This window comes from Marmota marmota, unplaced genomic scaffold (genome assembly GCF_001458135.2).
Source record: "Marmota marmota marmota unplaced genomic scaffold, marMar, whole genome shotgun sequence".
NCBI classification, from domain to species: domain Eukaryota; kingdom Metazoa; phylum Chordata; class Mammalia; order Rodentia; family Sciuridae; genus Marmota; species Marmota marmota.
Genome location: NW_026000037.1, coordinates 55,909,170 through 55,936,044, shown reverse-complemented (window position 1 = coordinate 55,936,044; position 26,875 = coordinate 55,909,170). Strand labels below are relative to the sequence as shown.

Below are 26,875 nucleotides of genomic sequence, written 5' to 3'. Positions count from 1 at the left end.
TTCCTTCCTTCCTTCCTTCCTTCCTTCCTTCCTTCCTTCCTTCCTTCCTTTCTTTCTTTTCTGGTGTTGTTTTGGAGTTCTTTATATATCCTGGAGATTAGTGCTGTATCTGATGTGCATGTGGTAAAGATTTTCTCCCATTCTGTAGGCTTTCTTTTAATGTTATTGATGATTGTTTCCTTTCCTGAGAAGAACCTTTTTAGTTTGACTTCATCCCTCTTATTGATTCTTGATGTCACATTTTCTTCATTGAGCCATTGTTAGACACTTAGGTTGATTAATTTTTTATAGATACAAGATTATTTTAAAATCATGTGAAAAGAGAAAAGAGCTAAAGTAACTAAGACAGTTTTTTTTTTAAAAAAAGGAACAATAAAATGGAAGGAATCTGTCTACCTGATCTCAAGGTATATTATGTAACTACTATAATCAAGACTATGTGGTATTGACAGAAGGCAGACATACAGATCAGTTGAATAGAACAGAGAGCCCAGAAATAGATTCACACACTTACATCTGATTTTTTACAAAGGTAGAAAAAGCAGTTCATTGGAATAAACTTCTTATCACGTGATAGTCAAGCAATTGGATATCCATAGTTTAAAAAAAATGCACCCATATGAAAGCTCAAGAAGATCTTGGACCCAGATATTTTTTAAAGTGTCAATTTTTGGAAAAATATATAGGAGACCACTTCATGTTCTGGGATAACCAAAGAGTTCTTAGACTTAAAACCGAAAGCAAAACTCAAAAAAGAAAAAATCAATACTTTCCATTAGGGATTTCACATTAAAATTAAAAACTTTGATCTGCAAAAGACCCTGTAGAATGGTGAAAAGACACAAAACAGAATGAGAGACATATTTACCTATTATATGTAGAACAAAAAGACTAGAGTCTAGAAGACATCAAGAATTTTCAAAACTCAATGTTAAGAACAACCAAACTCCAATTAGAAGATGGGAAAAAGACATTTTACTAAGGCTGTGAAGATGGCAAATGAGCACATGAAAAAAAATGTTCGATATTATTAGTTAGGGGAAAACAAAATAAAAATGAGATATCACTATACAACTACCAGAATGGCTAAAATAAAAAAATAGTGAAAACTCCTGAATGCGGATGAAAAATAGTTTCTTGGGGGGAAAGCTGTCATTCTCTGAAATAAACATCTAGCTAGTGGTAAGTGTGCAACCAGTTCACATGAATGTTCTATAAAGTAACTTTGCCCAAAGGTAAGTTATTTGTCTATCGGTAAGTGTCCTATTTATTTAGGAATGCAGAGCCACCAAGGTTCTGAAACTAGGACTTGGACACACTTCTGCCATCTCATAGCTCTTGGCCTGCAGTTGGTGCTGATAATGTGTAGCACCAACTCCTGGGGATTAGTCTACAGTGCAGGCAGGAGACCATTGGCTTTCTAGGTTCCCCTAGTTTCCATAATAATCTGGAGATGTGATTTGAGTTTTACCTGCTTTAGAGATTGTCAGAGGAGTTGACCGTGGCAGTTATTTTCTTCTTTATTAGTATTTTAAAAGTCAAAGTAAAATCAAGATGCATTTACTGATTACCTACTTTATATAGATATTGTACCACACTTTGAGAAGAGTGCCCAAACAGTATAAAACCAGCCTTTACCTCAAGTAGACTGCAATTTACTAGCAAGAAAAATACGAATATACTCCATATAAATATGTGGAATACAGTAAAGAAAAACAAAATGTAAATTTTTTTTCTCTTTCATTGTTAAAGTCTTGCCAAACTACATTTCAACCCCAATTCTGCAAATGTGAATCAAAAGCATATTCTATATTTGAGAGATAGAAGAGCTAGGTTAACTTAACCCTTCCCTGTTAAGGAAGAAAAATATTTTATTTTATTTTTTACCTTCTATAGAATATTGCTGCCAGATGGCAATAAAACTTGTGAAACAAGTTTGTTCTATATTAAGTAAATTATTTGGTCTGAGTTCTCTAAAGGGAGAGAATAATTCAAGTTTGAGTCACAAGAAGGTCTGATAGAGAACAGGAATGGTGCAGGATGTTCATCCATGATGAAGATGCTGCTTCTGCTTTTTGAAAGAAATCATCTATCATTTAACTTGTCTTAAAGGGTCAGCATGGTTATCAGCCAATATGTTGATTTTCTAATTGTAACATTCCTTATTTCCTGAAAGCAATTTTAGAATATTTTTTCCCCTCCCTTTCTTGGTCCTGCCAATCCCAAACCTTGTGCCATCACACGTAGTTCTGCTGGGGAAAATGCAAAGCGCTTTCTTGCTATTTCCTGCAAGTGCCTTTGGCTTCAACTTTAGAAACTGTCTTGAAAGGGAGCTTCTTGGGCTGTAGTCAGCAAGAAGACAGGGCAAAGAAAGGGCTTTTCTCCCCTTTGGAAAGATGACATGCACATTTTTCACAGTGTCACTCTGAGATGGAGAAATTGAAAAGCTGGCTTAGATTCCCACAGGAGGTAATGGTAAGCCTCTTGGTTTACAGCACCCTTCATTCTATGTGTCTTTTTAGACAGTCTATCAGACTTTCAACCTTTCTCTGGCTATGATTGCTCTATCACTGCATGTATATGAGTGGAAAGATCCAAGGAGAAGGGAGCACGGGGCAACCATTCAGGGACCCCTCTCTTCTAGTAACTGCTGAAAGATCATTTACACTCTTAGCATCTCTGCTTATAGAAGTAAAGGGGATGAGCATATTTTCTGTGATTGGTACTATGAAATCTATTTAGAGTTTTGGTTGAATTGATAATAATTTTGCATAGATAAAATGCCTCACTCATTTAATAGAACTACATAGCACATATATTTCATATATTTTGTTTTAATTTTAATTTTATTTATTTTTTCAGTACTGGAGATTGAACTCAGGGCCACTCGGCCACTGAGCCACATCCCCAGCCCTGTTTTATATTTTATTTAGAGACAGGTTCTCACGGAGTTGCTTAGCGTCTCACCATTGCTGAGACTGGCTTTGAACTCGTGATCTTCCTGCCTTGGCCTCCCAAGCCGCTGGGATTATGGGCATGTGTCACCATGGCCAGCTATATATTTTAAATCCCTCTGTACATACAAATATAACCCTTGGTAATTTCTTCCTACCTGTAAGTCTTAACATCTCTCCCACTCCCTCTTTTGAAGGTTGCTGGACATTGAAAATGAAATGATTTTTTTTGCCAGTTTCTATGCCATTACTGGTGCCGCAGTACTTCTCTTAGGCTATATTCAGGTTAGTAGAACCTCCATTTTATTTACTGATCAACATCTGGGCTCTTGACATTACATGAAATGCAGTGTTGACTTTAACCTTTAAGCTACTGGAAAACCATAAAAATAGCACTTCTGTGTTGGGAGGATGTGACAGAAAGCGGGTGGGATGCTTTTCTCAGGGAAAAGAATCATGTGTCCAGAAGGGGAGAGTAGACTTTTAGTTGCAATGTCTATTTCTCTTGCCCTTCACTACTTTATTCTCTCTCCTGAGCTCAGAAAGCACAGCTGTGGGTGTGTTTGTAGGAGAGAATTGAGTAGCCCGGAGAAAGCCAAGCAAGTGGAGGTAAAGGAAAGCACAGTGTAATTTCTTTTCCTCTGTCATTGTTGAAGTCTCATTAAATTGCATTCCAACCAGCATTCTGTAAATGTGAATTAAGTCATGGAAGGCCTAGGATTATTTAATTCTTCTTAAGGAAGAAAACTTTTCCATTTTTTGCCACCTTCTGCAGTTCCTGACCCCCTCCCCACCCCATGTCCCAAACCCTCTCCAGGCGATGGACAACTATGTTATGATAGCTTATGTAGCCGAATGTGATAATATGCCGAATGCTACACGTAAACATTTGACTACAGAAACTGCTCCCCTCCTCTCCAAATAAGTGCATTTACTTCCTTTATGTACTGACAGATGACCGCAATAATGAATGAGCAGTTAGAAACACATTATGCTTGAGATGTCTTAACCTATTCCCGAATGCCTTCTGTTTTCCAAAGGAGTGGTCAAGCCCTCGCCCAGCACTCTCTTATTCTGCAAGAACGGGAGCCCATGAGGCTGGGCACTGGCCACTGAATCACAACAGGGCGCACTTTCCACTGGAGTCCACTTTCAATTGCTTCTGTGCAATAAAACCAAGTGCTTCTAAAATGAAAAAAAAATATTAAATTCCTCTTCAAAGTTATTCAAGAATTCCAGATATTATTAGTTGTAAAGATAATTGAACCCATCTGTCCTGCTCTAGGACTTTTGATGACATGCTTACTTTCCTTCACTAGGAGATGTCTAACCACAGATTAGCTTCCCTGCGCGTTCCATCCTTTTCGTGTTACATGTCCTTAAACATCATTGCATGAAACCTACGTATGAATGCTTATCAGCATACCTGTTAGGGGGAAAATTCACCCAGAAGTAGTGTGCAAAGCCAGTGATTTTTAGAGCAACGATGTCTTGGTTTTGGTGCTATGAGCCTTATTTCACTCATGGAGAAAGTGAACATTGATAGGGTGAAGTCTAGAAGTTAAGGGGTTGTTAATGTGTCAGAGTTGGATCCAAACCCAGATTTCTGGCCACACCCTCCAAAGTTGTTCTGCTCACCTCCACTTTTAGCCGCCAGTGCCAGAAATCACTCCTTAGGTTCCAAGAAGAGGCATTTTGTGAATTATTTCCCTTCTGTTTTCAACCATTACACGAAAAGTGTTATCTTCTGAAAAGAGAAGGAGTTAAATATTTGTAACATCGCCATGCTAAGCGTTCTTTTGTCCATTTTCAGGTGTGCTTTTGGGTCATTGCTGGAGCCCATCAGATACAGAAAATGAGAAAATTTTACTTTAGGAGAATAATGAGAATGGAAATCGGGTGGTTTGACTGCCATGCCGTGGGCGAGTTGAATACAAGATTCTCTGAGTAAGCTGCTGGTAGAACAGTGTTTTAAGTGTCATGTTTTTGATAATAAAACTTGTTTCTAAATTAAACAACAATTTGAAAATATCTTCAGTTAGATTGAATATATTTGCTCATTAGGTTTGGCTTTCTTAGAAAGCCTGGCCTTTTTCATAGGCAATGCCTTTTAAATATGGTTATTAAATACTGAAGCTAGGTAACTTCAATTTGGGTTGTAGGCCCTTGATTAAAACATCAGAAATGAAGTATAATAGAAGAGTTTAAAGAAGTAGGTTTATTTGACCTCAGAAGGAGAAATGGAAGCAGGCTATTCTAATCTACACACCTATGGAAAATACAATTCGAAATTAATTATCTAAATAATTTCTGCACACAAAAAAACAAAGATAATTCCAAAAATAGTTTGAGAAGGGTTCAAACTGAAAACCAGATTTAAATTCAGTTTATGGGCTGGGAATGAAGCTCAGGGTAGAGCACTTGCTTAGTATGCAAGAGGCCCTGAGTGCAATCCCTAATACTGCAAATTGTAATCATCATCACCTCAACATAGCCAGTTTACATCCAAGTATAGCATAGTTTGGATCATTAATGGGCCCCCAGAATTTCTCAATGAGCCCTGAGTTAGAACCAGTTGAACCCTATTGAATTGGGTTGACCTTTGAGGTTCCATGAAAAACAATATTCAGAGAAAACAAAGCTAAAGTTTAGGCCCCTAGATTCCAGCACTTACTTAGTTACTTACTTACCGCTTACTTACTGTGATCTTGAACAGCTGGATGTTAAACTTGTTAGAATATGATGATCTAATCTCTGGGTATTCCTTAGGTTCTTTCTTGCTCTTAAGTCCCACTTAAGTCCCAAGCCCTCTTTTCTCCATGTGGATAAGAGGAACTTTATGTGACTGTCTTCCACCAATATTCTGAATGACTAGCCAAAGGAATAAGAGGAAAAACCAAATAAATACTCAGACTAACACATATTGGTGGCTTAGTATTTGAAAGGTACTGTTGTACATGCTTTTCATATATTAGCTAATTTAATTCTCATTATTGGCCACTGTTACTATCCCCATTTTATAGATGAGAAAGCTTAAACACAAAAAGGGTAAAGTGATTTGTCCACAAACAGCTTGTGTTTAAATTCAGCCACATTTAGCCACTATTCACTGCTGCTTATTAACAGAATGCAGTAACTACATTCAAACAAACACAAAGCACGCAGATTAATCATATTTCCATGGAAACACAGGGAGGAAGATACTACTTCTTCCTGGGAATACCTAAAATTTATGACTGAGGTGGTATGTGAATACACCTTTGAGGCTGAGAGGATTTATCAGACCTGAAGGGAAGGACTCTCCAGACAGGCCAGAGATATTAACTGCAAGAAAGAGAGACAAATAAGGTTGTTTCCAAAATTTATCATCAATGTCGAATGGATATCAGCTGGGAAATTGTGACCAAAGTTGGCTATGAGCAGAGAAGCTAGATCACATCCCAAGGTGCAGCAAATATTTTAAGATTTGAGCATCTGTTATACTACCTGAGGACAATGGTGGGCCAGAGATGGGTGTGTTTAGAAGAAAGTGAACGTCAGTGAGCCATGTGAGTTGGCCAAATTGTTTTAGTGATTCAAGTCTCTCTTGTTTCTAGTGATATTAATAAAATCAATGAAGCCATTGGTGACCAAATGGCCACATTCATTCAGCGCATGACCTCAGCCATCTGTGGGTTCCTATTGGGATTTTTAAGGGGTTGGAAACTGACCTTCGTTATTATTTCTGTCAGCCCTCTCATTGGGATTGGAGCAGGCATCATTGCTTTGGTAAGAATGTCTTTTTGATTTTCCTCCATGGGAAGACATTTGCACTCATAAACAAACCAAAATATGAAGCTTTTCTTCTTTGTTTACTCGATATAATTATTGCTATTTTGATTTATTCCACAGCATCAAATAAATTTCATACAGCAGGAATTAATGATATTTTAATAAGATAAATATTATTTTATTAATATCAAACAACTATATTTATTGAACATCTACTATTTTGCCAGGTACTATTAGGAGCTTCATATTTGTTATCTCTAATTCTTACTATAATTGTATAATGAAAGTACTAACATTGTTTTAAATATAATAAACTGAAGCTCTAACAAGTAAAAGGACTTAACTGGGACTGCACAGCTTACAGAGCAGGATTTGAGTTCAAGGGAACCCCCTGATGCCAAATCCCCACCTACTCTCCAGTGTTCTTGTTGCTCTCTATGTGCTCCAGAGATCAGATGATTCCCTTAAATATTACAAATATACCCAGATCAGTAAGTAACTCAAAGAGATTTCTGTAATCACAGCTCTGTTCTCCATTCCATCTCATCAGTCTCCGAGAGAGCTTGTCTGATCCATTCTGAGTGTTCTCTTACCATCTCTGTTTCTCAGCTTTTAAGCCTAAGACCAAATGTAGGAGTTTGGGGACACTCCAGTTAAAAATACTCCCAAGGATTTAGGCATTATTATTTTTTACTTTTAGAGCATCCACAATGGAAAGCAGGTCGTGGGTTCAGGCACACTAAACTTTGCTATCCATGAGAGTAGAATTTAAGTGAAAATCTTCGTGACTTCTATACATCATTGAACAAAAGGAATTAATCTACCTGATATTTTCTAGCAAAATAGTCTTATAAGACACTGGATATATTATTTAATAAATTATATTATTTCACAGGTAATGTAGAAAATAGGCTGAAAGTGACAGTAGCAAAGAGCTCACTGCACTCCACTCTGTCACCCTCTGGTTTTCTTACTAACAAGTTTGTGTGACTCAAGAAAAACATTTAATTCATCAAAACCTGCTTATTCATCTTTAAAGTAGGATAATATGATGATTATGAATATAATCACATATAAAGTAGGATCATATAATTGTGAATATGAATATCATGAATATCATCATGATGATTTAGGGTATTATCCAAGTAACACACTGAAATACACTGTCTGGCACAGAATCCATTAGAGAAAATGTATTTTATCATTTTTTTTTAAACCCACTGCATCACACAAGCTTGACCACAGTCTTTCCTATGGAATACTTTCCAGCTGTGCTGCATTTGATTCAGCTTGTTTTTTTGCTTACATACGTTTAATCTCTTCCTTCAAACCTGTGATCAACTAATATACACATTCAAATGGATGATATGCCATGTTTTAGTGTGTTGGAAACTCAAAATGTTGTCTGGTTGACTTGGTCATGAACAGATTTAGGACTATAATCTGACTTGTTGTCTCAGTGCCCACATTCCAACTGCTCGTAAATGGGTTTGGAATGCTGTTGCGCCATTTCACTAGATCCAAAGTGAAGGCAAAAGAGGTAGAGATGGGCAACATATAATATGTTAGAAACTATTGTAGGTTTTGTATGCTTTTGTCAAGTTTTAACATTCAGGATGAGAAACATGAACAATTGTCATGTATTTCCAAATATAGATTTCTTAAGCTGCTGGGTGAATATATTTATGTATTGGCTATTTATTTATTTATTTTGTGGTGCTGAGGATCCATCCAGGGCCTTGTGCATACCAGGCAAGTGTTCTACCACTAAGCTGTATCTCCAGTCCCTCCTAGACCAGTTTAATTGAAGTTGTGCTGAGATTAATTTAATATTCTATTATTACATTCACAACTACTTAATTTTATCATTATTGTGCTGCAAATGCATATTTCAGGAATAAATTAGGTAAGGAGTATGATAAAACTACAATGTCATTCATAATGACCAAGTGCAAAATTTTAATGTTGATGAAAACAATTTTTCTATCCTTACTAATGCCTTTCCAAGTCATGAAGTTTTATAAATTGTGGACTGATAAAATAATAAATATATTGAAAAATATTTTTACTCATTTTGTATTTTAGAATCCTAATATTTTGTTTGATCATACTTTTGCTGCTGAAAGTTTGGGAAACTGCTGGAAAATAAACTCCCTTGCTCTGAGAATTACATATGTTTTTAGATTTCTGATATAGTGAATCTTCCACAACATGTGCTTTTCCTCCATGTTTCTTAATCTGTACAGGGATTTCTTTGAGAGTTGACTTTTACTAGGACTCAATCCAAGTCTAATTTTAGAAAAGGTAATTTGTCTGTTACTAAGAACATATGTCTTTTCATTTCATTTTGTAAAAATAAAAAGTATAATTAAGCCCCTACAGTTAAGTCAAAATGATGTAACATTTATCTAAAGCTTTCTCCTCTGGAGCTACCTCTTCAGTGTTGTGCCTTTGAACTCTCTCACTCTATATTCCACATGGGCCTCTAGTCTTTGCTTCTCTGGTTTGTCTATAAATTGTGCAATGGTTTCTAACTAACAGAAATGAAATATGACCTGATTTGACTTGGGAACCTCATCAATATAATGAGTGGGACACTTTAGTGCTATAGAATGTCGCATTGGGGATTTACTCTGTGAGGGAGTTTTTGGAGTCATTTTGATATATCAAAAACCAAACACTCAAGGATGGGCTTAACATAAACCAAACTTGGACCAAATTCCTTCCTCCTGTGTTATGGTGGGAATCTAGTGGCATATTAAACCTGTCATGTGTTTACCTCTGTTAAATGAATCACTAAATGACAACCTGACTTCCTGACTTACCTAATAGCCTATTCTTTTTTTGTACCAGGGATTGAACCCAGAGGTGTTTAACCATTGAGCCACATCCCAAGCCCCTTTTTATATTTTTTAAATTTAGAGACAGGATGTGGCTGAGTTGCTTAGGACCTCTCTATGTTGCTGAGGCTGGCTTTGAACTTGTGATCCTCCTGCCTTGACCTCCTGAGCCCCTGGGATCAGCACCGTGCCCAGCTACCTAATAACCTACTCTTTATATTTTCTCTTCTTCTTTTGAACTTTAGAGTGTGGCCAAGTTTACAGACCTTGAGTTGAAGGCTTATGCCAAAGCAGGGTCAGTGGCTGATGAAGTAATTTCCTCTGTGCGAACTGTGGCTGCTTTTGGTGGTGAGGAAAAAGAGATCGAAAGGTTGGTTAATTGGAATGTCTATTATTTTCCTGAACTTCATCAATCTGCATAGTACCCTGACTTTTCCTCACTCTGTACAAAATGGCAGATCCATGGTCTGTACTGATCAAAAGAAACATTTGGTCAACAGGTAGCTTCACAGAATCATTCAGATTAGTCAAAGCACTACCAGAAGTCCAAAACCTTAATAATATATTTTTGAAAGTGTTGAAGTTGCTTATTCTCAGAAAGCCAGTTAAGGTCAGAAATTTATTTCAAACTCTGATGATATGTGTGCATATAGAGCATCTCATGCCATTCTGTATAATGCTGTTTGCTGCCATCAAAAAGAGTCTATATAAGACAGTACAATAAATCACAAAAATATAAGGGATCATAAGAATCTATATGAATAATTTTATGCCAACAAAATGGATAACCTAGAAAAAAATGGATAAATTCCCAGAAACATACTACCTACCAAGATGAAATCATAAAGAAATAGGAAACGGCAACAGACCATATGAGTAAGGAAAGAATCAGTAATAAAGTCTCCCATCAAAGAGAAGTCCAGGACCTAGTGCATTTATTGTTGAATTTTAGAAAACATTAAAGAAGAACTAATACCAATCCTTCAAAATCTCTTTCAAAAAACTAAAGAGGAGAGAATCATCAAACTTATTTCATAATGTCAGCATCACCTTGATATCAAAGACAGACAAGGATACAAGTGAAAAAATGATAGGCCAATATCATTGATGAGCTTGGATGCAGAAATTCCCAACAAAATATTAGCAAACCAAATTTAGCGTCCTTCCCCTGATCAAGTGGAATTTATCCCTGGGATGCAAGGATGGCCCAACATATGAAAATTGTGATGCATCACACTAACAGAAAGAAAGGCAAAACTATACAATCATCTCAATAGATGCTGAAAAGTCATTTGACAACATCTAACATCTGTGCATGACACAAACTCTCAACAAATGAACCTCAACACAGTTCAGCTGTTTATTTCAATCCCACAGCTAATCATACTCCATAGTGTGAAAGCTTTTCCTTGAAGGTCAAGAACAAGATAAGGGTGACCACTCTTGCCACTTTTATTAGCCAGAGCGATTAGTATAGAGAAAGAATAGAAAGACATTTAAATAGAAAGGAAGAAGGGAAGAGGTCTTTGCTTTCAGATGACACAGTACATAGATAAAACCCTGAAGATTTTACCTAAATACTGTTAAATGAAATGAACAAATCCAGTAAAGTTCCTGGATACAAAATCAGTATACAAAACACAGTAGTGTTTCTGTACCCTAACAATGAACTATCAGAAAAAAGAAATTAAGAAAATAATCCTATCTGTAATAGGTACAAAATTTAAAATACTTAGGAATAAATTTAACCAAGGAGAAGAAAGATCTGTACACTGAAAACTATATAACATTAATAAAAGGAATTAAAGCAAGTACAAACAAATGAAAAGATATCCTATGTTCGTGGATTAGAAGAATTGAATATTGTTAAAATCTCCATATTTCCTAAAGCAATCTACAGAATTGATCTGATCCCTGTCAAAATTCCAATGACATTTTCCATGGAAATAGAAAACAAATTCTAAAATTCATACATAACCACAAAATATCTCAGACAGCAAAAACAGACTTGAGCAAAGGAACAAATTTGAAGGTATCACCTTTATCTGATCTCAAACTCTTGCTACATTTAATCATCAACACAGAATGGTATTGGCTTAAAAATAGACACATAGAGCAATGGAACAGATAAAGAGCCCCAAAATAAATCCACACATTGACCTTCAATTAACTTAGTTTTGATAGAGTCCCAAAACACACAATGATGAAAGGGCAGTCTCTTTAATAAATGGTGTGGAAAATTTAATATTCATTTGCAGAAGAAAATTTAATATTCCTTTGCATACTATATATGATAATCAACCTAAAATGGATTAAAATTTAAATTTAAGGCCCAAGACTATGAAACTTCTAGAAGAAAACCTGGATTACATTAAATTAAAAAGCTTCTGCTCAGCAGCGGGGCTAAACCCCTAACAAAGTGACAGCTTACATAATGGAAGAAAATATATGCAAACTATACATCTGACAAAGAGTTGATTTCCAGAATATGTAAGGAACTTAAAAACTCAATAGCAAAGTAAACAAATTGGAAAAAAACCCACAACTAGAACAAATAACCCAGATTAAAACTTTTTCACCAAAGAAAAAAATCCTCTTCTGTTTATTAGTGATGTTCAGCATTATTAATATTCCTCGAAAAATTAAAAATAGAACAACCGTATGCTCTGATAATCCTACCACCGACTATGAATCCAAAGGAAATGAAATCTATGTCAAAGAAACATCTGCATTCCCATGTCTGTTGAGCACCAGTCACAAGAGCTAAGAAATGGAAATAGTCAATCTATCAACTGATGAATTGATAAAGAAAATGTGGTACATATACACAAAGGAACACTATTTAGCAGAAAAAGAACAAAACCCAGTCATTCACAATGACATGAATAGAATCGAAGATTACTATGTTGAGGAAAATAATCCAGACACAGAAAGACAAGTACCACATCATCTCACTCAAGTGGAATATAAAATAAAGTTGATCTCATAGAAGTTGGGAGTTGAAAAGTGGTTACCAGAGGATGGGGAGTGGAAAGAGGATGGAGAAAAGTTGATCAACTTTACATTGAAAGTTTTAAACAGACTTTAAATAATTGCAAAGGTCATTGTGGATTTTTTTTTCCCTAAAGCTTCTCTATGTTTGGGGTGGTTTTATGATGATTGAGTAAAACCACTGCATTGTGGCCTGTTTTAAATATTATAACTTGAGCTATATCTGCTGATATGACCTCAAACATTTTCTCTTCACAGATATGAGAAAAATCTTGTGTTTGCCCAGCGCTGGGGAATTAGAAAAGGGATAGTGATGGGATTCTTCACTGGATACATGTGGTGTCTCATCTTTTTTTGTTATGCGCTGGCCTTCTGGTACGGCTCCAAACTCATCCTGGATGAAGGAGAATACACACCAGGAACTCTTGTCCAGGTACTTTGAACTCGTTGATCTAGATGTAACGTTTCCTGCTGGAATCTCAGAAAGGTCCATGGATTACACGTGTGGTTTATTCCTTTAGTGTCTGAGGGAGGAAAGAAATCAATGATCTGACGGAGTCTATCTGCAGTAAAACAATACTTAGGCATTCCAGAGTGAAGAGCTGCTGAGCATTTGGATTGATTAGATTTAATGATTTCTAATTAACTAAAACTATTATAGCTATAAATTGATGGTTTTCTGCCTGAGTCCAAATGATAGTATGCCAAGAAAATGGAAAGTCAGTGATCCTCAGTTAAAAATTAACAGATCACATGATTTAATTTAATTACAGTGCAAGCTCTGTACCTAATGGCCATATTTGTGAAACATAATGAGTTACGTATAGAGTCAATAATATCCTCAACTGAGCAGACAATACAAACAGACTTTATTGTTCACTTGTGCTGTGTCATGCCATTACTAATGCCATAGCCACTTTAACTTTCAGTGTCCTTTCCGTTAGTTATTCATTCACTAAGTACTTATTGAGCATCTACTGTATGCCAGAGCCATCCAAAGTTCAGAGGATTCAATAGTGAGCAAAAGAAATGTTTTGTGGGGTTTTTTTTGGTGTGTGTGTTTTGTTTTGTTGTAGCTTGGTGGGATTCACAGTTTAATGGGAAAGACAAGTAATAATTAAATAATCGTGTAAGTGCATAATGGCAAATGGCAACATGAGCTTCAGAGGACAAGGAATCGTGAGAGTGAATAGCAGGGTGACCAATGTGGCTGGGGTCAGGGAGGGCTTCCCATCCTGTTTCCTCTCCCATGGTCTTTCCTCCTTAGCGGTGGTCTGCACTGGCCCCCTGGATTCTCAGCTGAATGGCACTTTCCCACTTGGCCTTCCATCCCCATCCAGTCTGTCATTCTTTCTCATGGCATTTGCAGTTTTTCTTCGGAGCACTTGTCTCACATGGAGCATTTGCGCTTATTTACATGTGTCCTCACCCCTTTCTGCCCTCAGACAGTAAAGTCTATGAGGTAATTGAAGTAAAAATAGAATACTTGTTTTATTTGAGCTCTCAGGGAGATGGGAAATCACTTCATATAAGATTCTTAAATAATGCCAGGTACAGTGGTGCACACCTGTAATCCTAGCTAGTCAGAGGCTGAGGCAGGAGGGTTGTGAGTTCAAAGCCAGTCTGGGCAAAATAGCTAGACCCATCCCAAACAAAAGAAGGCAAAACAACAACAACAAAAACAAACAAACAAACAAACAAACAAAAGATTCCTAAATAAAATGTTTGGGCTGCAGATTCTGGATGGAACAGGTACAATTAAACTACAAAATATATCAAAATCATGTATTTTTCAGCTATAAATATAGCTAAAAGGGCTGGGGATATACCTCAGTTGGTAGAGTGCTTGCCTTGCATGCACAAGGCCCTGGGTTCAATCCTCAGCACCACATCCCACACACACACATTTATCTGAAAGCTTATAGTTTGAGATCTACTTTTTTAATATAAATATATTTTTAAGGAAAATTGAATAAGATTTTTATTTACAAATAGCAATGATTAGGGCTGGGATGTAGCTCAGTGGTAGAGGACCTGCTTAGCATACTTGAGGCCTCCAGTTTAATCTCCAACACCACCAACAAACAAATGATTGACTTTATTTCATTAAGAGCATCATAATACACTAAAAATATGAACATCTGGCATGTCATTGAGCTTAGTTTAAAAAATTAAATACGATAATACATATTAAAATGTTTTATGAACTTTAAAAGGGAAAGTATTACTATTCCTTACAACTTAGACATAGTTTTGTACATTAGAAAAGTGAAAATATTGAAGGTATGAAATCTCACTCTAAAGTCCTTTGTCTTTATTGATCCAAATGCTTCTAAAAGCTCTTGACATTTACCAAACCAGGGATACCAGTAGGTGGCTTTAGCCTCAGCTGCTTCTATCTGCTCACTCTGTAGAAAGGCCCGCACAGAGAAAGCCCTCCTTCATTTCATTCCATGCGTACAATGAGAGGGCAGAGGAATGCACCAATGACAGTTCAGAGGGGAAATGAATTGATAAATTGAAAATTGAATAATACACAATTCCAGTTGGAAGCACTGAATAAAAAGCCCCCTGGTAACTCTCTCTAGCGAGAATCCAGTTTTATGGTTCTGATCTTTAATTCTCCTGCCAGTTGGACTATGGGCTACTTTAGATTTTCTGTGAATAATTCATTCTTTTACTGAGTATTTCTTAAGTACTTACTGTGTGAGGACATGACATACTATGTTTCTCTAACATTTTAATCATCAATTATGAACTACTTACTTCTAACCTATTCCTATGAGCCTCTGCCTAAGGAAGTGCCTCTTTTGGAAGAGGAGAATCATCCTTTAGCAGTAGAATCCTCTCTCTCTTACACACACACAGTTTTTTGTCATACTTTTAAGAAGCAAACTATGAAGATTAAGTACTCTAGAGCTGAGTTGAATGTTTTAATCAATCAACTAATTTACAATTAGGTTAATCTAGCATATTTTGTGATACACAAAATCATTACTGTTTACATGGTAATTGGGCATAAATGGTAAGTGGTTCACATAAGTGACTGTAATTAGTATCACTTATATTTAGACAAAAATCTACTCTGTAATCTCTTAGGAAAGAATGTTGGGCAACTGAATGGGGCAAAAGGTCTCTCGAGTTTCAGGTTTCAATGAAAAAAACAATAACAGTAATAGAAAGTCCCATCCACTCAGCGTGCGCACGGTGTCAAGCACTGAGTGAGGTATTTCATATATTACCACAGGTCATACAGCTGTATTCTGTAATTGGCGTCATTATACTATCACTTCAAAAATAAAGGGGAGGCCATGAAGTAAAAAAATATGTGCCAAATGGTATAGAGCATGACTTGAACTCAGGTCTCTGTGACTCCATGGAACCACTGTTTTCCTGCCTCCAGATCTATCTTCTAGGGAACCACAGGCCCCCTTCCTCCAGCACAGCCTACACACATTGTTCTGCAGCTGTCTCTTTTCCCACTGTTCTGTCCACAGGGTTAAAGGGTATGATATTTGGGGTGAAAAAATGCTGCTCTATTGGGATGCGTTGTCTACTGTGACAGTTTGGGGCACATGCATCCGTCCTGTGTCATGCACTCTCCTCCTAAGAACCTCCAGGAAGACACTTGCATGAAGCCACAGCTTGCAAAGCCAGGATGAGCGAGAGTTTGACTCCAAACCTCAATTTAAGCCTCCAGTGAGTTAGAAAAATACATCCCTCAGGTCAAATCCAGTCCACCACCTGTTTTTACAAAGTGTTTTATTGGGACATAGCCACAGGCATTTATTCCATATTATTTATGGCTGCTTTTGTACTACATGGTGGAGTTGAGTAATTGAGAGCCCATGTGGCCTGGCAAGCCTGAACTGTATAGTACTTGGCCTTTCCAGAAGATGTTTGCCCACCCCAGATTTAGGGCACAGGAAGGTTTCCCTTACTTAGATAGTAAGACTTCTGATAATGGTGGTCTTAAGCCAATTTAGATCATAAGAACTGTCCTGTCTGTTGACCTTTCCACCTTGTAAGAGTGAGTTCTCAATATTTTCTTCATCACTATCATTCATCTATGTGACCAGTGCTGGATGAACTGTTTTTATACACATTTTCTCACTTAATCCTCCTAACAATCCTGCAAAGTATATATTATCATTACCCCTCTGTTCCAGATAAAAACATTGGGGCTTGATATATTTAAGTAACTTGACTCTGGGAGGAAGCTTCTGTTGTGATAGAAGAAAGAGAACAAGGACAGATGAAAAGATCATTTATCCCCATGGATAGGGTGTGTAATTGAGGGAGAAAGCATAAATTTAGCCCACCACCCATGTGGAGCAGCCCTGGCCCTGTTGATCATCCTGATGTATGGAATGGAGAGGCTTCTGGAGAGGGAAGAAGATGGCTGGAAGACTAAGAAAGTCCACAGAGCAACTGCTCCAACCACAAGTAAGAAACAGAATGTGGAGATCCTCTGGGGAAATTTGCTTTGATGGGACACAACCAGTAGGTAGGGTCTGGTCTATGGAAACCTCCATACTGGGATCATTTGATTACCTGAAAAGGCTATATTCACACAGGTGTCAACTTCACCTTGGTAAGAAGGCTTGGCCAATGAAAGATCCTCCATGTGAGTCATATGACTAGTACCCATTCTTTGGTTGACAGGAGGGTTAAGAAGAGACTTGTGTTCCTTCTAGAGATCAACTTGAGAAATGGCTTCATTGCCTCCTCCTTGTCTTTATGAACACCACTAGTACAAGCCAGTATTATCCTGCTTCCAAAACCTGACAAGCACACAACAATAACAACAAAAAGAAAGTGGTAGACTAATATTCTTGATTAATATGGATGCAAAAATCCTCAATAAATACTTGCAAAACAAATTAAACATCACATTTAAAAGATCATACCCCATGATCGAGTTGGCTTCATTGTAGGGATGCAAGGTTGGTTCAACTTATGCAATCCAATAAATGGACTACAACACATAAATAGAATCAAGGGAAAAAAGTCACATAGTCATCTCAGTAGATGTAGAAAAAGTCTTTGATAAAATTCAACATTACTTTATGATAAAAACCCATAATAAATATAGAAGGATCATTCCTCAACATAATAAAGGCTATATACAACAAATCCATAGCCAATATAATACTGAATAAGGAAAAACTAAAAACATTTCCTCTAAAATCAGGAACAAGGCAAGGGTGTCCACTCCCACAATTATTTTTTTTAATATTTATTTTTAGGTGTAGATGGACACAATGCCTTTATTTGTATGTGGTACTGGTGAGCGCTCTACTGCTGAGCCACAATCCTAGTCCCTCCCACAATAATTATTTGATATAGCACTGGAAATTACCCAGAGTAATCAGGAAGAGAAAGAAATAAAATAAAAGGGATACCAGTAGGAAAAGAGAAATGTCAAATAATCCCGGTATGCAGATTATATGATGCTGCACCTAGAAAACCCTGGAGAGTCCACCAAAAGCCTCTTAGAATTGATAAGAAATTTAGCAAAGTAGCAGGATACAAAATCAACATACAAATGTTGCCAGCTTTCTTTACACTAATAATAAACTCACTGAGAAAGAAATTGGGAAATCCCTGTTACTTGGGAGGATGAGGCAGGAGACTCACAAGTTTGAGGTGAGTTTCAGCAACTAAGTGAAACCTTGTCTCAAAAACAAAAACAAAAAGAAAGAAAAGGGGATATAACAGTGATAGAGTGCCTCTGAGGTCAATTCCCAGTACTGAAGAAAAAAAAATTAAGAAGAAATAAAAGGGAAAACAATCCCATTTACAATAGCCAAAAAAAAAAAAAACAACCAAAAATCAACAAAAAAAAACCTGGGAATAAGCCTTGCCTAACAGAGGAGATGAAAAATCTCTACAATGAAAATTATAAATTGCTGAAGAAATAAAGAAGACAATAGAAGAGAGAAGGACACTTCATGTTAATGGAGTGTGACAATTAAAATGGTTATTCTACTAAAAGTGATCTACGAATCTAATGCAGTGCCCATTAAGGTACCAATGACATCCTTCACACTACAAAAAAAAAAAAATTCTAAAATTCATACGGAAACACAAATGACCCAAATAGTCAAAGCAATTCTGAGAAAAAAGAACAATGCTAGAGGTAGCACAATATCTGATTTTGTAATATATTATAGAGCCTTGAAACAAAACAGCAAGTTTTGGCATAAAAATATACATGTAGATCAATGGAATAGAATAGAAGACTCAGGAATAAATCCACACATCCATAACCATCTGGTCTCAGACAAAGGAACCAAAAACATGTGTTGGAGAAATGATAGCCTTTTCAACAAATGGTGCTGGGAAAACTGGACATCTACTTATAGAAGACTGAAACTGTATCTCTACCTCTTACCCTGTATAAAAATCAATTCAAAATGAATCAAAGACCTTAATGTAAGCTGACAACTTTGAAATCGCTGGAGGAAAACATAAGGGGGAAATAGTTCAATATATTGGTCTAGGCAAGGATTTCCGGAATGGAATTCCAATAGCTCAAGAAATTGTAGCAAGAATTGACAAATAGGATTACATCAAATTAAAAAGCTTCTGCACAACAAAGGAGACAATTGATGGGATGAAGAGACAGCCTACAGAGTAGGAGAAAAAAAAATGCCAGCTATTCAGGTATCTCAACTACAGAAAGAACTCAAAAAATTCAATGCCAAGGGGACTGGGGTTGTGGCTCAGCAGTAGAGTGTTTGCCTAGCATGTGTGAGGTATCCTCAGCACCACATAAAAATAAATAAATAAATAAAGGTATTGTGTCCAACTGCAACTAAAAATAAATATTAAAAAATTCAATACCAAGAAAAAACATGTAATCTAATCAGTAAATGGGCAAATAAGCTGAACTGACATTTCTCAAAAGAAGCACAAATAGCTAATAAATATATGAAAAAATGCTCAAGATCTTTAGCCATCAGGGAAATGCAAATCCAAGTGACATTAACATTCCATCTCACCCTAGTCATAGTGGTTATTATCAAGAAAACAAAAAATAACAAGTGCTGGTGAGGATGAAGGGAATCCTTTTATACTGTTTATGAGAATGTAAATTAGTACAGCCACTATGGAAAACAGTATGGAGATGCCTCAAAAAAACTAAAAATAGAATACCATATGATCTATGACATGAAAGTAGTAAGGGGATAATCAGAAAAGGGAAAGAGGACCAGAGGGTGGGGGATGAGGCTAAGTGATGGTCGTAGGGAGTGTGGATGTGATTTAAGCAAGTTATATGTAAGGATGTAAGTATGATGGAACCCATTATTTTGTACAATTAATATGTGTTAACAATTATAAGAAAAATTTTAAATTAAAAAGATTTAACACAGAATGCTATTTGGAAGGAACATCCATGATCAGGTAGTCTTTCCCAAACTTAAAGAGATGGCTGAGTCAGCAAGTCAATGGACAGCTTCCCCAGCTGTGTGCAGGAACCTGGCCATTCCACCTGAAATGCAGCCAGCCGAGATGAGGTTGGGAGCTACATAGTATGGTAGTCAAATGCCTGGATTCAAACACTACTAAGTACATGTTGTAACCTAGGACAAGTGAGGGATCTTCCAAATATGTCTGTTTCCTCTTCTGTTGTGACAATTAAATGAAGTATAAAGCACTTACAACATATTTTGCTATCATTGTTAGCAGTAGAACAACAGCAGTAGCAGTAGCAACAATAGTTATCCTAGTGACAAGCATACTTGTAGCAGTAATGGCAGATTGATTTTGCATGAACCAACTTCTAGGACAATCATGCCAACCTTTGTATGTCTATTATTTAGGTTACCCTTCAACTAGAAAACCATTATAAGGCTGAGTATATAACAAATCCAATGGATTATCCAACTATTCTAACCTACTTTGTGTATATGTGTTGCCTTGCTTCCACATCTTATTTTTCCTACTTTCTAGAAGAATGATGTTCAGAAAAAAAATGTAGTTTTAGAAATCATAATAGTAGAGAGATTGGAGATACTTTATAGAACAAAAACTAGGTCAGACCTTTCCAAGCACCAAAGAGTCATTTAGCTTTCAAACTCCTGTGGAAGAATATTTCTGAGATAGCTCTCAGTTTCCAGAGATGACCCAAATGGTAGGAGCATACTATTTTCAAATTGGAAAAAACACATTAAAAACTATTTCCCTCTTTTCATTTCAGATTTTCTTCAGTGTCTTAACAGGAGCTTTGAATCTTGGCAATGCATCTTCTTGTTTGGAAGCCTTTGCTGCTGGGCGTGCAGCAGCCGTCAGTATTTTTGAGACAATAGACAGGGTATGTAAAAGCCAAAAGGAAAGGCCAGTAGGGGGTGGGTGGGGCGAAGCAGGGAATGAACCCTAAAGGAATTTCTTCTAACATTAAAAAGTATGAGGAGCTTGCAACTGGGGTTGTGGCTCAAGTGGTAGAGCGCTCGCCCGGCACATGTGAGGCACTGGGTTTGATCCTCAGCACCACATAAAAATAAAATAAAGACATTGTATCCACCTAAAACTAAAAAATATTTTAAAAATATATGAGGAGCATATCAAAATGCTCTACTTTAGCAATACTTACTAATTGCCATCACCAGCTACACCTGATTCTAAGAGCTGGAAATGCAACAGTGATCCAGAACAAATGAGGCCCCTGCTCTCATACTCATACTGGGAGATAGGGATAAAGAAGTAAGCACATTCAAACACGAGGCAATATCAGAGTCCAGTGAAGGAAATAGAGCAGGGCAATGTGATGTTGACTGGGACAGGGAAAGGAATCTTTAAATTGGTGCATGGGAAGTGACAGCAGGGAGGGATTCCTGAAAGCTAGACCTCCAAGTTGGGCAAGGGCTTGGTGAACTCAAAGAGCGTGAATGAAGAGAGTGAGCAGGGGGCAGAGACTGGAGGGACAGGCAAGGGTCCCAGGCATATAGGACTAAAAGATCAGGTTCATAAGATTGGATATTTTCTTAATGTGGCAGAAAGGAGGTTTATAAAGCAGCTTGGTAGGCTGGCCAGGATTTTACTGGTGGATCTAGAGAAGCACATTGGAGGTCAATCTAGGAAGTCACAATTCAAAAACAGAAGGGAGAGGATGGCAATATGTTCTTCCTCTCTGAAAAAAAAAAATGCAACAAGCTTAGTCAGAAGGCCTGGGAATAAATGGTACTACATGGGTCCTCTGAACCCTGAGAATATTTTGCCAAACAAAGAGGCTGGCATCTACCTGAGAAAACTGCTATTACTTTATTTGCTTGTCATTTTATTTGTGAGATTGTTAGAAAGCATATAAAAGTAATGCTTTATTCAGTCTCATTTTAGGGTTGTTATATGTTCAAATTAAATACATGGCCCTGTGAAATTATGACTAAAAATTAAGACATTTAAAGATTATTGTATTACTCTTATTAAAGATCCAAGAAGAAAGTAGATTACATCATACCCCCAAGCAGAACTATGGTGATGAATTTCTATTACCAGTCACGAAAGAGGGAAGAAGTTGAACCTGGAGTATTTTGGTAGCATGAGGTTAACCACCCTTGACTGGTTAACCAGAATGGTTAAATTCTAGATTAGACTTTCTACTAACAAAAACAGCGGTGAAATTCAGTATAGTCAATTGAAAGGTGGTAACATCTGAAGACTCTGTTGGCCAAGAGTTAGTTCTTTGTATTTATTTTTATGGATTATTTTTAGTCATATGTGACAGTAGAATCCATTTTGATAAAATCATATAAGCATAGTTTATTTCTTATTCTAATTAGGACCCTATTCTTGTGGATGTACACAATGGTGGGATTCAATTGGGTATTTTTATATATAGTTCTAATCATCATCTATATTATGTACTCAATGAGTACCAGTGGCTCCCATCTTAGTTGATTACTTGTGTGGCCCAGGCAAGAAACAATTTATCTGAGACTCCTCCACTTCTTTACCTGAAAAATAGGCACATCACTTGTCTAGATAGGTTATAATGACAATTATGTAAATGAAAAAGTAAATTAAAATTTCTGCACATTGCTCCCCATAATATTTAAATAATGTGTTTAATGTATAATTTAATGCATTATAACAAACATTAATAATATTTTAAATTAACAACATGGTAATATAATATATACGTATCTCATAGCAATAATTCAATAAATATTAACTAAATGACTAAAATATGTATTATTATATTAAGGTATCACATTTAATAATAATATGCAGTGATATAATAGTTCAAAAGTAGTAGTGATTATTATCATTATTATTCACTATTATTAATAAATATTTAATGCAGAAGCAATTTATCTTTAGCACATCTCTGCAGTGTTTTACCTACTGGTTGTTCTGTTTTATGAGTTAACGCAAATTAAAATGGACAGTAAATGCATATAGCATGTGTTGTTGCTACATCTCTCCTGAATTGCCCTCCAGAAACCCATCATTGACAGCATGTCAGAAGATGGTTACAAGCTGGATAGAGTCAAGGGTGAAATTGAATTCCATAATGTGACCTTTCACTATCCCTCCAGACCAAAGGTGAAGGTGAGTGCCAGTTTTTTCCCTGAAAAGGGTAAACATTTGTTTTTGATTATTCATTTCCAGAGCCATTACTTGTTTCCTGAGGCCTGACTCAGTTTCCAGTAACTGGGGACAGAGATAGGTTTCTCTGGAAGTATCACTGGGTGTGGTGCCATCTTAAGCGACACACCTCATTGTTCTGTGATAATTAATTGTGTAAGTCCCTGTGGTTGGAACACAGACAGTCTCACAGAACATTCAGGTTAGGTCAAGGATATGATGCTCTGTTGAAATGAATGTCAGAGCCTGTCATTCTAAGCACATGGTAAACAGACTGTAAGCAACCCCAGCAATCAAGGCGCAGGGCTTTATCACCACTTCCTTACAGACTGCAGAAGGTGGAGCATTCTGAGGGGGTAGGTCAGAGTGGCAAAGGGAAGCCACTGTCTGTGGCTTTTTACATACTATCTGTAAGCTCACCAGGGTCACTGCATTAGTCTTTAGAGAAGGTACCCTGGTGATATTATGCTTGTGTACCTTGTGCTAGGTGACTATCCAGGCCACATGGTGAAGGAAATTTACAGTTTTCTGAAACTACAAAGCAAGATCTTTAAAAAGACATTCTACTCTACAGGAAAATTAGGATCCATTTCCCCCTGAATAAATTGACTTTGAAATGAGATTTATTCCTCATTTTTAACAGAGTTATCTCTGGTCTCTTTTTCTTAATAATATTTCTGTTATCCCCACAGAACTAAATCCCACCTTGTTAGCCTAACTTTATTCTCATTCTATACACCTATAATGTAGGCATATATGTAAAAGCATAAAGTATAAGTAAATATATATTCTGTTTACATATTTGAAGTATATTTTTATCATTATATATTGCATATGTACCTAAACATCAAATGCCATAATATATGTTAAAAGTGCTTTGTAATGTACAAATCACAAAGTAGTATTCACTCAGTAAATATTTAGGAATGAATGTCTAAATCTTTCTTCATAGTACCTATTTGGAATCAGCTCATTGTAGCAGCTCAATAAATACTGGTTGAATTGAGACATTGATTTCATTTCTGTTTTATCTTTTATTCTCAATGGCAATAGTTTGCTTTGGTAAAATTCTCTGTTTTGGGGAGCTTACAGTCCAATACAGGCCAGAAAGTGGAAATATATTTGCAAGATTGATTATCCAGTGTGTAATAAAAGATATAAGATTTGGTCACACAAGAACCCCCAAACCACCTTCACACAATCAATATAAAAATCACCTCTCATTGATAAAATATTCAGCAGATAGTTGCAAATGAACTGCTCATTCTTGACCCCAGCCGGCATTCAGTGCTTAGGGCCTAGAAACACACTACAAACACTTTTTAGGTCAAGGTATTCAAGTAAGATGCCCACACACTATACAGTATATTACAGCTTAAAAATCTACAAGTCAGTTTGTTGTTAATTGTTGGTCAGGAAAGTAGCATTGTGTGTCTAACTTACTGGAGTTTTTTTCTTTAACAGATTGGGACAGTCTCCTGTAGGTATCCTAGTATGTCAGAAGTGTTTTTTAGTTAGATTTTGGAACATATTTTAGAAGTCAGCCTGGCTTAGTTATTTTACCAGTGTTAGCACACATCATTATTTGTTGGCTGCAGTTATTAAGTAATTGGCAAATGCTAAAACCTGATCCTAGGCCTGTTTCCTTTTGCTGGTGATGGATGGGTATTGAGGGCTGTGCCGTGGAACATATGTAAACTCGCATGCACACTCACACACACACAGTGATCTCACAGAGCATCCTAACTTATAACCTAGTTGCCTGATTGACAGCACAGTGATAATCTGAACTTTTTAATTTTCTTTTCTTTTCAGAGTTTAAGTAACCTCAGCATGGTCATTAAACCAGGGGAAATGACAGCTTTAGTAGGATCTAGTGGAAGTGGGAAAAGTACGGCACTGCAGCTTATTCAGAGATTCTACGACCCCTGTGAAGGCATGGTATGTGTCTTCCAGAAACTTCTCAACTCATGGGGACAGGGAAATGCAAAAGTGGTGCTCCACTGTCAAACTGAGATTGTCCTGGCTCACACAGATTTAATGACTTCTTACTGAATAGAGAAGACGAATTCCCTGCATAGTGACAGTATTCAGTGACTAACCTGTCATTCTATTCTCTCAGTAACCACTGAACAATTGAACTGGTGCTGCTGCTTTCACAGTGAACTACCTATTACCCTTCTTTCCTTATGTTGCAACAAAATCATTTTTGATTCCTTATGATTTACAAATGCCAAGTATGGGAAAGCTGGCATAGCTAGAAATAAACAAAGAATTGCCCTTGATTACCACTTCAAAAAGCTGGGTTTAAGAAAACCTTTTCTATATATAATTCCTCAAATGATGTGATCTCTTTTTCCTTGTATTTATTTGAGTAAACATAGACTAAAATTAAGAAAATAAATACTGTTAATAATCACCACTTACTTGCCACATATTATATGTCAAATACTTCATAAAAATGATTCCTTATTTTCACAATGACCCCAAAAGGTACATATCCCCATTTAACAAATGAGGGAGCAGAGTGTCAAAAAGATTAGGAATGGCCTCAAGTCACTGTGAGGAATGATCAGGCCAGTATTTGAACTCAGGTATGTAGATGCCACATCTTTATACTCTGCCTCAAAATTATTCTTGTCAGCATCTCCTTGATGCTTTGAGAGATACTTGTTGTGACTGTAGGTTAAATGGCTTCAATGCCACGGGTTCTCAATCATGCATATAATGTTGCTCTGACAAGGCAGAAATAATAGAATTTTCCTTTTCCACAGACATTTCCTTCTCAATTGGGTATTCTTTGCTACATGCCATCATAATGACTCTAATATCTAGAAATATGATTTTTTGATGTAAAATTTTCACATTTTTCCTATAGTGATTTTGATTCATTCCCATTTATGCCTTTAGTTGCTTTTGAACAGCTAAGTGTTATTTGATGCATCTTACCAGAAAGTAAGATTTACTATAAAGCATTTAAATAAGATAGGGATTATTAATTTATCTTTTTAAATAATTTTGAGGTCACTTTTTTGATCAGAAGTCAAAAGATAATAAAATATTCAAAGTGTGATGAACAACTCATTACTCTTTAGTGAGAAATTAGAACTTGTCCATTCCTGGGCTAACAGTGTGAAATTAAGTAATCATGTTTCTACACATGCATCATTTGAGTTTCTACAATGAATTGCCCTACAGCTATACATGATTTCAATTATACATTGTGTCCTAACAGCCTCACTTCAAGGGGAATTGTGACAGTCACAGTCTTGTCAGCCTCTCTTTTTTTCTCCTCCGTGGTTAAGTATCACCTCCTGATTCCGAACCCTGAAGGGATCCAAACCATGTGATGTTGTTCTGTTCCCTAGGTGACTCTGGATGGCCATGACATTCGCTCTCTTAACATCCAATGGCTGAGAGATCAGATTGGGGTAGTGGAACAAGAGCCAGTTCTGTTCTCCACCACTATTGCAGAAAATATTCGCTATGGCAGGAAAGAGGCGACAATGGAAGACGTAATCCGAGCTGCCAAGGAGGCCAACGCCTACAATTTCATCATGACCCTGCCACAGGTACCCTAGCCTCATATTCCAGAAGGAAACCCAGAAGCCAGAAAGAAAAAAATTACACAATAGTACACAGTTTAAAAATTTTGAATTCCAGATCATTAAATTCTTTATGCACTTTTTCTTTCTCCTCCTCCTCCTCCTCCTCCTCCTCCTCCTC

General features: G+C 36.7%; 1 protein-coding gene across 3 annotated transcripts in view; it reads left to right on the top strand.

The window, feature by feature from the left end:
- The window catches only part of Abcb11 (ATP binding cassette subfamily B member 11), a 92,456-nt gene that overhangs the window by 22,028 nt on the left and 43,553 nt on the right, over window positions 1-26,875 (top strand). For 2 of the 3 annotated variants that reach the window (XM_015479284.2, XM_048812428.1), the window contains 9 exons: window positions 3,152-3,239; window positions 4,768-4,901; window positions 6,551-6,722; window positions 9,811-9,935; window positions 12,815-12,989; window positions 20,763-20,876; window positions 23,003-23,113; window positions 24,965-25,090; window positions 26,518-26,721. In XM_015479284.2, the coding sequence (XP_015334770.1) occupies window positions 3,152-3,239; window positions 4,768-4,901; window positions 6,551-6,722; window positions 9,811-9,935; window positions 12,815-12,989; window positions 20,763-20,876; window positions 23,003-23,113; window positions 24,965-25,090; window positions 26,518-26,721 (1,249 nt within the window). The remainder of the gene's footprint in view (window positions 1-3,151; window positions 3,240-4,767; window positions 4,902-6,550; window positions 6,723-9,810; window positions 9,936-12,814; window positions 12,990-20,762; window positions 20,877-23,002; window positions 23,114-24,964; window positions 25,091-26,517; window positions 26,722-26,875) is intronic. The other variant, XM_048812429.1, reaches the window with a different exon arrangement.